Source organism: Oryzias latipes, chromosome 21 (assembly GCF_002234675.1).
Source record: "Oryzias latipes chromosome 21, ASM223467v1".
In the NCBI taxonomy this organism is placed as follows: domain Eukaryota; kingdom Metazoa; phylum Chordata; class Actinopteri; order Beloniformes; family Adrianichthyidae; genus Oryzias; species Oryzias latipes.
In genome coordinates, this window is record NC_019879.2 from 8,924,755 (window position 1) to 8,936,971 (window position 12,217).

Genomic DNA, 12,217 nt, shown 5'->3' on the forward strand with positions numbered 1-12,217 from the left:
GGGAGAGAGCGTAAACAGAGAGCTCTCAGCAACAGAGAGGGGAAGTGGGGGCGGGGTTTGTTAGCACACAACTCAAAGGTGAATTTCTAATGAATTGCTGCTGCTCTGCAGAAACTACGTCCTAGAAAACGACACAGGTAACTAGATTTTAGCTAAAAACCTCCTAATCATAATTAAAAGACCAGTGAGAATGCTTTTACAATAGATCAAAATATGACCAGAGTGGGACTTTAAATTCTGGTTTCTTCAACACTAAAGCATTCCTGCTTTTCTTTGGGTTTAGGATGGATTCGTCAAACATGTTGGATTTGTTTTCAGATTTCCACAAAGCAACCTTGACAAGACTCACATCACCTTTGCTTGCATTTTTCATTGCTTTTCATCAGCAAATATCATTTTGTCAACCATTCATCCTTTTAAATGTCTATATATATGTATACATATACATATGTATATATGTGTGTTTGTGTGTGTGGGAGGATGTATGTGTATTTCAGGTTTTCTCATTTTGTTGTCATCATGCTTTTTTCTTATTTTCAGCTTTGTATCTGTGTTCCAGTGCTGGCCAATTCTTACAGTTTTGTTTATTAATTTAACCTGAAAGAAACTCTCATTTCCCATGACTTCCTGCAGCCCTGCGTCCTTCTGTCCCCGGCAACAAGAGACCTAACCTGGTGGGGAAACTGTCCGACAGCGGTGAGGTTAACTGCAGTGGACGTACACAGACTACTGTGGTGCTTCATTCCAACTGCACTTGTTTGACAGTCAGAAAAAAAAAGGCTATAAGCTTAAAGGTAGTTTGCAGTCCCCCACCCAAGAGAAAACAAAGAGATAACTCATCACCCAAATTCCCACCCTATCTTTATGTACTGATATGTCTTCAGGAGTTCAAAAGACTCAATTAAAAATTCAAAGATTTTTTTTCTTGCAAGAAAAATAATCTTATCTATAACATTTTTAAATAGCCAAATAGTCCTAATTTGAGAGAACACGTCTTAGAGACCATAATTTTTTTCTTCAAGTTAGTATTCTTGGTAAGACAATTTTTTACCGTGTTGGCAGATTTTTTTGCTTATTTTTGGGAAATGTGCCAGTGGGGTTTGAATTTAAACACAGAGTCTGACTTTGACCAAACAGTTGCAGTTGTGAGCAAGAAGCAGCTGCTGCAACACACCTGAGTTTCTCTTCTCTCCACACTGAAGAGCTCCGAAGATCATTTTCACCGAGCTCTGTTTCTTCTGTCAGCAGTCAAGAAAAGATGAGAAAGTTGGATTACAGCTGTGTGTGACTGTGAGTCAGAGAATAACTGATCTCTCTGTGCAGATAAACCAATGGACCTGAAACGGGGAGAGAAAGAGTCCTTCCTGAAGCCCATCTCTTGGGACAGAACCAAACCAAAGCAGGAGGACAGGCAGCAGACGACCACAGTGGTGCCAGCAGTAAACAGTACGAGTACATTTATCACATTTTTGTGATGTTTATAGAGCCACAGCAGAGTGAGGGCTGGTCAGAGCAGGTGCTCTGAAAAATCAGCCAAAACTGTAAAAATAAGATAACAAAGTAAACTGCCCGAAACGTGCAGCTGAATTCTTCCAGCTGTCTTCTCCAGGCAGCCGTGTTGACACCAACCAAAACACCTCCATCTTCAGGCCCCTGCCTGCATCAGACGTGGACATCATGGGCAGGAAGCGATTTGTAGGTAGGACTTCCTCAGCGACGTTCCTGCACCTCTGAGAGTCTGATCTTCAAATGAAACAGTCCAGGTCTTTGTGTGATTTTCCAAAGCTCCTCATGTGATATACAAGACGGATAAGAAGCCGGATGAGCCGTGCTCCATCACCTCGTCCTTGTCCTACTTCCCTGACAACGATGAAGGTGGTGATCAGAACGTGACGGGGCCTCCCAGAGCGCCACCTTCCAACCTCACAGTGGTGACTGTGGAGGGCTGCCCGTCCTTCGTCATTCTTGACTGGGAGAAATCCGACAACGAAACCAGAGGTAAGGGACAGTGTCTGTGTTCAAAAATGTGTGTCCAGTCTCCCAGATGAAGGAACTGAATCAACTGCTTTGATATTTTGACATGTTAGTTTTAAGTCAACTAATATAAAATCTCCTACATGAAAAAAAATCCCTTTTTGTCATTAAACCATAAAATGTTTCAAATATACAGTCAATGCTGAAAGAAGGTTTTTGTGACCTTTATATCATTAAAAATTTGCAGCATTTTCTTGAAAAATTCCCTTAAAATGTGAAGTTCATCTTGTTCTCACCAAAACCAAAAACTCAAAATTTAAAAATTTGCTAGAGGAAAATTTGCATTTTGGCCATTGAATGTAGGTCGTAGTCACAACCCCCCTTATGGGTGGATACGGGCTGTCTGTGGCTGAAAAATGGTTTAACCTGTCGGGGCATGCACTGCTTGGTGAGCCTGTAGAGCTGTAGTTTTCTACTGGCATGTTGCAAGCGACAGGTCATAGAAAAAAGATACAACATGTAAGGGTTAGCAAGGTAGGTGAGACACAGGTGTTTCATATGGGCATACGTGCGTCTACCTGTAGAGAATTGCAGAGTTTGCGCACGATCAGTAAGTATTCACACCTTACTGATGACTGGAGTGCAGCATAAGGGCACTGCATGACAGCATCCCCCATACATCATAAGTGTGTATAACTAAGATTATCCTTATAAATACGTCACAATACACTTACCACGTGTACCACAATGGTAACTCCCCTTTTCATGACCTGCAGTCACCTTGAAGACCCACTCGAATGAAAATGGTGTTTTTAACAAGTTCTTTTTCTTTTTCATTGGAGGACTTATAATTTGAGATTAAAATAGTGATGGGATGATGGGAAATGAGGGAAGGCTTACTCTGTGCCAACATTCAAACATTCAAAGGTGAATTTTGATATGAACTCCTGCCGCTCTGCAAAATCTATGTTCTAGAAAACGACACACATTTTTAGATTATGGCAAAATCATAATTAAAAGACCACCAAGATTCAGCCACACCTGTTTATAACCCTCCAAAGCCCTGGACAACCCAAAAAACCCGTAGGGCCCGTGTTGGTCAATGGTGGTTGACCTGTATGGAACAACTACAGCATTGAGATTTTAGTTCCAATGAATAAAATCCAAAATGTTCATTCAATTTGCATCTTTCAATACCAAAGATGGTATTATGTCTCCAGGCATTGTAGGACTTTTAAGTTACTTTAGTGATTGAATTGGTATCAAATACATTAGTACATTTATTGTATAGAGGTGAGACTGATGTGAAACTATAGTGGTATAAATGTATGGAATCACTTAACGAAAACAAACCCTGTATGTTCAGTAGTTAGTAGGGCTGCACGGTATGAGGCAAACTCGTGATATGCGGCATTAGAGATTAAAATTGCGATAACGATATAATTTGCGGTACATAAACAAATAGCAAAATAACCATTCCCATTTCATTGCAACAGATTAAAAATTCTACTCCAAATGACATTCGTCGACATAGGTGACAAACATCTAACATAATAGGGCTCCATCAGATTGGTCAAATGCATAAAGGGATTTATTTGATTCGTTAAATGGTTCAAGCTGCCATTCGATTTTTTTTAACACATTTAAGGTTTGCGATTTATTGCGATATTTGCCGTCTTTTGCGATGTGCATAGTGCAGCGCTGAATTTTGCGATAACGATAAATTTGCGGTATATTGTGCAGGCCTAGTAGTTAGGTATAATGATTTGAATTGTGACAATCAGTCAAACTTTGAACAAAATCCTGATTTGTACCCACGTTCTGTAGGGATACACTATTATCTTCAGGTGGATAATCTTTAGTTATATCTATAAAGACGAATATTGGATTCAAATCAGAAAGTGAATTGGGACTTTTAATCAGCTGTGTGTTCTTTCTCTAAAGTCTATCCTGTGCTAAGTGCTCTAGATCCTTTCCTTCCTAATATCCTTCTAGATTTAACCAAAAGTAGCCTTGGTATACTTTTTCTTTTTTTACAGCCAGCTAAAAACATTGAAAACAACCAAATACGTTTGGAATATTATCCATTATGATATTTATCATTTCACTCGATTATTTGAAGACAAAATCCATCGTCCTCTCTTTCCTCAAAAACACTTTATCAAACTGTCATGTAGATTATTGCACTTCAGTTCCGTCAAGAAGTCCTTTTCTTTTGCCATCAAGGCCAGTGCTGAGAGCAGAGTCTGTCCAGTTGTGTTTCTGCGTAGGTTTAAATTCAGTTTAGAGCCCAAAATGTCCGCTCAACAGACGCAGTGGACGTGGGGGTGGTCAGTGCCAGACATACAAATCTGTACGGCTGCTTCACGATTCACTCAGATTTTTCTGATGAAAGAAATCAAGGAGATCAGTGGGAGATTTTCCTGCAAGATCCTCCATGGAGTGCATTACAGTCAGCTCTGTTTTTAACCGAGATGGATCAAAAAGTGCTCCGTGTCTCTGTGTCAAATTGGGCAAAGCCGCGTGTGACTTCCTGAAACTTCTGTCCAATCAGAAGGTCAGAATACTGTGACGTTGCCTAAGCCTGCTAGAAGGCCATGTTGACGCCAACTCAAAATCTGATTGGTTGAAAGAAATGAATGATCAACACTGATTTCTCATTAGGAGGCCTTCACAACTCATGGTGAAGGCCCTTACCCTGCTTGGCAACAGAGGACAGCTGAAATGCGATTGGTTAAATAGTCCAACGTGAAAATACGTCTGTCTGGAAGCAGCATAGCCATCATAAACACAATAAAAGAGAATGGACAGACCATTTGGAATGATTTAATGATTATGCATGGAAAAAATATAACTAACACATGACCACTGATGTATATATGATAATATATTATCTTTGGCACACTAAAGACTGATTTTTTAATGAAATGTAATTTTCGCAGCTCATTTTCCTACCTGAAAGTAAGAGAACTGGATCTCTGAGGCACCGTTTTTCTCTCCTCGGCAGCGTGTCTGCGTTTTGTCTGTGAAAACAAACAACATCTGAACTTTTGCAAAGATGGATGTGCATATCGTGCATTTTGTTACCCGGTTGGCAGAGCTGGCAGCACAGGCTCTTTCTGGAAGGGCCTGTTCCTCATTTTGTGTCGTCACAATATGAGGACCCTCTCGTTTTAGTGGATTGGGAGGAACTGGTGGTCAGAGCGCAGGTTTTTAGAGGAATGCTCAGAAATGCAGGAATGGTTCAAAATCCCATTTTGGAGTTTCTTTTCGTGAGAAATGAACATTAAAATACACTTAAAAGCTCAAAAAGTTGATTTTGTGATGTAGGCTTTTGAAATCAGAGCTTATAAAGTGGATCTTTAAATTTAATTCAGTAGTAGACAGTCCGCCTTACAATCCGGTGCGCTTTAAGTATGAATTCTGGTTGTGCTTACTGACTATTAAAATGTTTGACTTTGGTAAACTACAAAACTGTGCCGCTTAAGAATTTTCTGGTGCATTATGGGTACTGTAGTCAGAGTCTGTTGGAGTAAAACGTACTGTGCTTCAGATGTTTGTGAATATGTTGAATAAAGTTTGACCTATTTGACTGTCTTGTTTCACTAAATGCGCCGCACACTCCGATAAATAACATACTTTTTAAAATAAAAAACCTTTTATGTCTATACAACTATTGGAAATAATTTTATCCAGAAAAATATCTTAAATACTTTTTTACCTGCTGTATGTAGTATTTATTTAGACATTTTTGAAGTTCCCGGCTTCACTGAGATGTTTCTGTCTGGTTTCAGAGTATGAAGTTGTATCTACTACAACCGGACCAAATGGAAAGGAAGTGTCCATACTGACGACAAACCAGACCCACACAGCTGTGGAGAATCTCTCACCAGCAACCAAGTATGCATCCCAGACATTGTGGCAGAACACATTAACCTAACACCCAGCAACGCAGACCTCCTTAATCAATGTAGACAAAGGTGAAAGATGGAGCAGAGCTGTTGGAAACATTTACAAAAAGGGAGACTGGCGACTTGTGACAGTCCAGAAAATAAACCTCATCAGTTTTTCACACAGAAAACCTCCAGAAGAGATGGAGCTAAAGATGCAGAAGTTTTCTGAGGCTGTAATTAGATCCCAGCAGCTGGAGTCATGAGACTCACCACAGCCCTCTCCTGGGCCGGGTTTGCTGCACTGGATTCTGCTGGAACATTTGAACGCAGCACGTGGAATAACAATCAACTCTGCTGTGTGCATGCGTGTGTAAACGTTAGCCCTTACACAACAGTCAGGGGCCGTCCAGATTCAAGGTTTTCACACTCTAGAGATTAAGGCACTTCAGATAAGAATCTTATCAATGTTTGTTCTTTGTTTTTTTGCAATTAATTATGTACTTGAACATATTTGGTAAATGTTTACACTTACTTCTTTTGCTGTTTTAGTTATGAATTCAAAGTTACACCAAAGAATGAGCTTGGAAGTGGGCCCTCAAGTGATCCTGTCACATTCAGCACTGAGTCAGGCAAGTTTTCCAAAACATATGATCTAATCCTGGATGTCCTCGCTCCTAAAAAGGGGAAGGAAAGACGACTTCGTTATGGGTCGATGTTGTTTTACAGTCTTGCAAATGACAGTCAACACCTTTTTTTAAATTAATGTTTTCTGTAAAAATGTGAATTATTTGGATAATTTCAGACTAAAGAAAGAAAGAACTCATTTGAACATGCTTTTTATTGTTTTCAGACTGAAATGTGAGACTTAAATGTGTGTAATATGAAGATATGGATTCCATGGAAAACAAAACCTAAGGTTTCTCATGGACAATGTGGCTAGAGGCTGTAGAAAAAGTGTACGGTATCTAACAGAGTACAAGTCATCGTGTTTTGCATAGGGGTGCAACTTATACTCAGGTGCAACCTATTTGTGCAACAAACTCTAGAGGGCACTATAGGTGTCTGTTTCAGTATTTGCTACTGCGAGCAACGCGGAAGAAGAAGCACCGCTCAGGCTTATGCTGGGATCACACCAAACGCAAGTGTCCAGTTTCAATGTAATGCCAAGACGCAATCTGAGGTCCTGTGGCGCAATTTGAGCGTTGGATGCAATGCATTGATCTGTCAGCCGCACGATTTGTGCGATTTATGTACAAAAATTCTTAACTTTGGCGTAGAAGATGCATCGCATCAACCAATTGGGTACTCAACTGTGGGCACATGATGTTTTAAAAGACGCGATCAGTGGGTGGAGTCTGAAACCAACATGGGGGAGAAGCTGTTCATTCTTGTATTGAACTTTATGGTATTTTTCTTGTTTGCGTCGAAACAATAACAAAAAGATCACCTAGTTTTATTTGCATTTTTATATTTTCCTCCTTGGGCTAATGTGGGACAGCGCGTCGACTGGGTCACAGAGAGACGGATGTACTGCTGAAAGCAGCCGTCATTCAGGCGAAGCTCCTGCAATGGACGGTGAACATCACCGACCCGGGAGAGTCTCTGAATGATGAAATGAACCCAGACATGGAGACGTGATGACCGATGCTTTTGTAGAGCTTTGTAAAAATAAATTAACCTGATCTCTCAACATCATCCGTGTCTTCCAATGCATTGTAATGAGATGTACACAGACAGACACCGCTCCATGTAGCCATCAGGCTAAAAAAATTTGGCAGTAGCTCCTACCACAGTGAACACATTTTTAAACAAGCGTCCAGCAGCAAATTTGATGCACATCAAAAGAGAGGCATGTGATGCAAATTTTACACACGAATTGCGCTTGGTGTAAATGAGCTCAGCAGAATTGCTTCAAAGTGACACTGAGGATGAAAAATTCAACAGATTCAAGTGGTTTAAAGAGTTGACTTGTTAGCATGATCTTTATGGTTCTCTGAATAATTGTTCATATGTTGAGCCATCATACTAGAGTGCTCTGATGTTTCAAGAAGCTAAATAAGCATCAGTGTGTTACGGCATTGAAGTGTGCAAATATCACAATTTGCCTTTTAAGATACTTAGACTTGTCCCCTTTTTAAAAAAAATGTAACCTCTTCACGTAAAATTGAAATTCCCACTTGTAGTGTGAAAAGTATTATCAATAGAAGTCGAATAATTTGTGTTCATTTCAATGTATTTCTATTTGCAGCGGATCCCCGTGTGAGCGAGTATGCTTCAGGTAAACTATATCTCTCAACGGAAGAATTCAGCTTTTCTAAACTTTGCATCTCAAACAAAGGTTTTGTGTTAACAGGCAAAGACGCTATCTGGACTCAGTTTCCATTTAAGGCTGATGAATATTCTGAGTGCAACGGGAAGCAGTTTGTGAAGCGGACTTGGTACCGAAAGTTTGTGGGCATCCAGCTTTGCAACTCCTTGAGATACAAAATCTACCTGAGCGACTCGCTAATGGGTATTTACTCATCACCTGACTGAATTTGGACATTTTTGAAGATATATGCGTACTACTTATTACTACATGCTTCATATCTTAAGTGGTTAATCTAAATTGTCCCTAGGTGTGAATGTGAGTGTGCATGGGCGTGTGATTGTGGCCCTGTGACAGACTGGCGACCTGTCCAGAATGTCCCCTGCCTTCGCTGATGACAAGAGGCCAGGATAGGCTCCAGCAACCCTGTGACCCCGAAAGGGACAAAACAGTTTAGAAGATGAATGAACGAATGAATATGCGTACTACCACACAATAATGTTAAGAAACGTCATAAGAAAACCTACTCTGAAGAGTGAATTAATTTGTGATCAAAATCTGTCAAATATCTTATAGTTATTAGTTGGAAGTCTGAGATCTATTAGTTTTGCTTAACACTTTAACACCGGAGCTGCCGTCTTTGACATCTAAATAAAACATGCTGTTTGACATATAGTAAATCTTCGACCGTTTACGCGATCAACGTAAATCCGCTGATTCTGATACAGAGAAAAGTTCACAATGGAAGTGCAGGAAGGGGCTTCCTCTGTAGATCGCACGTCCGCAATCTACAGTTGGAAGAGTCTTGGTGCAAATTGTCGAAGCAGTGCAAATCTTTCTCCAGGTTTTTACTGTCACAGCTCTACTCTGATGTATGAAAGACTTGATCTCATATAATTCTAGCTGGGAACAAACTGCAATATTCAATTTCTCCTCCAACATCATTTCGCAAACAGTTGGCACTTCCGTGAATCAAAGAGAACACCATCCATATGTCACTAGCAAATCCAAGTCCCCTATTGGTCAAAGTCTGATGTGCTTTAACTTTCCACCTGCGTTCAATGGCCGCGTGTTTTGGACGTAGTTCCTGAAAAGGGTCGTAAATATGTACATGCTGACTAGTGAATGCAAGAGTTTTGCAGGTAAAAGCCTGAAACATTCATTTATGCGTATTTCCATAGACTTTTCATTGGACGTTTCCCCTTGAGTGCGTGTTGCAGAGATCGGTGTGGACGTAGCTTCATGCATCACTTTATTAATGTAATATGATTTACGTGGATTACGTAAGCACTTCTCTTCTGTGCAGTGTTGTTTATCAGCTGCTTTTACCGCTTAAGAGTCCACTGGAATTACATTAGTTTCATAAACGGTAGTCGAAAGAATATCAACACTGGATCTAAAGCTCTGGTTTTATAAAAAAAACTCTGTTTCTGCACTGCAGGAAAGTTTTACAACATAGGAGACCAGACGGGGTTTGGCGAGGACCACTGTCAGTTTGTGGACTCCTTCTTGGATGGAAAGACTGGAACTCAGATGTTGGCTGACCAGCTACCAAGCAGAACAGGTAAGAGCTGTTATCCACTGACTGATCGCCACTTTACAGAGAAAATGCTGATTTGTTTCTTTTTTTTTATTACGTCAGGGTTTTTCAGAGCTCTAAGACAAGAACCCGTTAACTTTGGAGAGATTGGAGGAAAGTCTCGCGTGACTTACGTTGGCTGGTATGAGTGTGGCACACCCATACCTGGAAAGTGGTAAAACCCCACAAGGCTCCAGGATAAGGACTTTTTCTGCAGGCAGGAGGAAGATAAGATGCCCTAGTGGGCCCCAAGACAGAGTCTTCCCTTTGTGTTACCATGGATACCATCGATACCTCTGTCTGAACTCTCAGTTTTCCGCACAGAAAGTTTTAAAGGATCGTTGGGGGTCAAAAAAACCCAACACTTTTTAACAACTTTTATATTTGTCAGAAATATCACAAAATCAGGGGTAAAAGATGGTTTGGGTAAAACAGAAGGCTCAAAATACTTTCATCACAAAGATGTCAGAGGGCAGCTGGCTTCCAAAAAGTTCTGCTCCTTTTTTATTTATCAACGGGCCTTTTAGAGATATTTTTGTGTGCACTTCGATACCAAAAGACATGCAGAATTGATCTTCGGCTGGACCCAAAAGATTTTTAGCAGTTGCAGTTTGCACAATACTTAGTATTAAACTTGTATTCATATGTAAATAGTGGGAAATACAGTTTGTTTTTTTTGTACTCAAATGTTTTCATGTGTGTCAGGTAACTTTGCGACATTGTCAATCTATTGTATATCTATTTTAAGAAAGGCAAACAATAAAGGAACTCAAATAATTTTGTATTGCATTATGGACATGTTTGAAATAAAGAACTGACTATTGCTTTACTCGTCATCCGAATGAATCATTTATGTTTTGATGCTACGAATAGAGTGCAAATGTTATCATTCTAGAGAACTTTAAGGTCTAAGGCTGACCACAGATCTTTGATTTTGGTTTATAGAGACACATCTATGTTTTTCCTAAAGGAGACTATTTTGAGGTTTTGCTTTTGTTCCCGAGGGTCCTGCAGGTTTGTTCCTTTAGCAGTGAGTTTCCCTTCTTACATATGCCTAAATGCATGATCAGTGTAAAGTTTGCATGTTAAATTCTTCAATATAATCTGCTGATCAGTCACGCAGACAAATAAATGAACACATTCATGATATCAGTAAGGAGAGATCTGGAAAGATTTCCTAGTGAAACAGGAATTTGAGCATGAAATAGTCCATAGTCTTTGGCGCTTAGGAGACATCTTGCATGTTTGTGACCTCTGACCGTGTGAGGAGAGCCCAGACGCTGATGGTGGTTAAGAGAAGAGCCAGGGGGAAAACGGGGCAGAGGTGGGCCGGCGAAATGTCTTGAAAAAAAAAAAACTTCCACCAATATAAAGATTGTGATTGGAGGTGAAAAAATAATGCACTTTAGCTATTGTGTGGAGTGAAGACGTGAAGATGAAGAAGATCTTCCTCATTGAAATGGCACCAAAGCTTCATAATGACTTTTTGCTTGGTTTTTAAAAAATATCAACAAAATGTATAGTTTGGTGTTAAGCCCACATTTTCTTTTTCAAAGAATCTTTAAAAAATAAGTGGATTTTATTTGTGTTGGGGTTAAAAAAAATAGAAATCAGCATTTTCCCCCTTGCCTACTATTGAATTTAAAAATGCACCCCAAGGATGTGTAAAGTTTTCACAAGCTGTAAGTTTTCTACTTGCTATAAACAGAACTCAGTGCTTTTATTTATGTGGGAGGCACTAGGAAACTGACAGTGGGGAACAGGTCAAAAAAGTACCCTTAAATGCTACCTTAAATAAAATAAAATAAAAACTATACATATGGCATGAATAATTTCCATTTGACTGGTTAATGTAGAAAAAAGTATTTAAGTGTACGACAAAGCATTGATGCAGTAGCTACACAAAAATGTTTTATTTTGCCCTTAAATTTAAAGTTCATTCAAGAAAAAGTAACCTCACATCATTTAACAGCACGTTCCAAATTTTTATGCAAATAATATTTTCCATATAGTCAATGCAAGTAACAGTCAGCATAATTTTCAAGTCACTAAGCGTTAGAATTTAAATTGGATTTAATTGAACAAACCTCCAAAAGATAACTATTTTTTTCAAAAATAAAAACCTTCAAATGCACGGTTCCACGTTATTACGCACAACAGAGTTACACAACATTTGATATTTCTATACAACTGAAAATTGTCTAAATTCACTGCACTAGGTGGTCATATTTCCTGAATTCCAAAGCTATTCCAATCAAAAACATATTCAAATGTCAAGTTACATTTGAACGCATGACCACTTCTTTGTAGCAGCTTCACAATTCTTGCTTGAACTTGTTAGTTTTTGGAGTTTCTGCTTAAATTTCTTTGCAGGAAGTCAGAAAAGCCTCCCAGAGCTGCTGTTTGGACGTGAACGGCCTCCCGCCCTCAGAGAAACTGTTGTCTTTAGGTTTGTTCAATAAC

The 12,217-nt window shown here is 39.5% G+C and overlaps 1 protein-coding gene across 8 annotated transcripts in view; it reads left to right on the plus strand.

Moving 5' to 3' along the window:
* The window catches only part of LOC101170798 (target of Nesh-SH3), a 36,156-nt gene extending 25,568 nt beyond the window's left edge, over window positions 1–10,588 (plus strand). For 6 of the 8 annotated variants that reach the window (XM_011489329.2, XM_011489331.2, XM_011489330.2 and 3 more), the window contains 10 exons: window positions 634–696; window positions 1,324–1,446; window positions 1,610–1,699; window positions 1,786–1,998; window positions 5,769–5,874; window positions 6,417–6,496; window positions 8,116–8,145; window positions 8,221–8,379; window positions 9,617–9,739; window positions 9,818–10,588. In XM_011489329.2, the coding sequence (XP_011487631.1) occupies window positions 634–696; window positions 1,324–1,446; window positions 1,610–1,699; window positions 1,786–1,998; window positions 5,769–5,874; window positions 6,417–6,496; window positions 8,116–8,145; window positions 8,221–8,379; window positions 9,617–9,739; window positions 9,818–9,933 (1,103 nt within the window). In that variant the 3' untranslated portion in view covers window positions 9,934–10,588. The remainder of the gene's footprint in view (window positions 1–633; window positions 697–1,323; window positions 1,447–1,609; window positions 1,700–1,785; window positions 1,999–5,768; window positions 5,875–6,416; window positions 6,497–8,115; window positions 8,146–8,220; window positions 8,380–9,616; window positions 9,740–9,817) is intronic. The other 2 variants (XM_011489334.3, XM_011489337.2) reach the window with 1 other exon arrangement.
* Window positions 10,589–12,217: the final 1,629 nt, after the last annotated feature.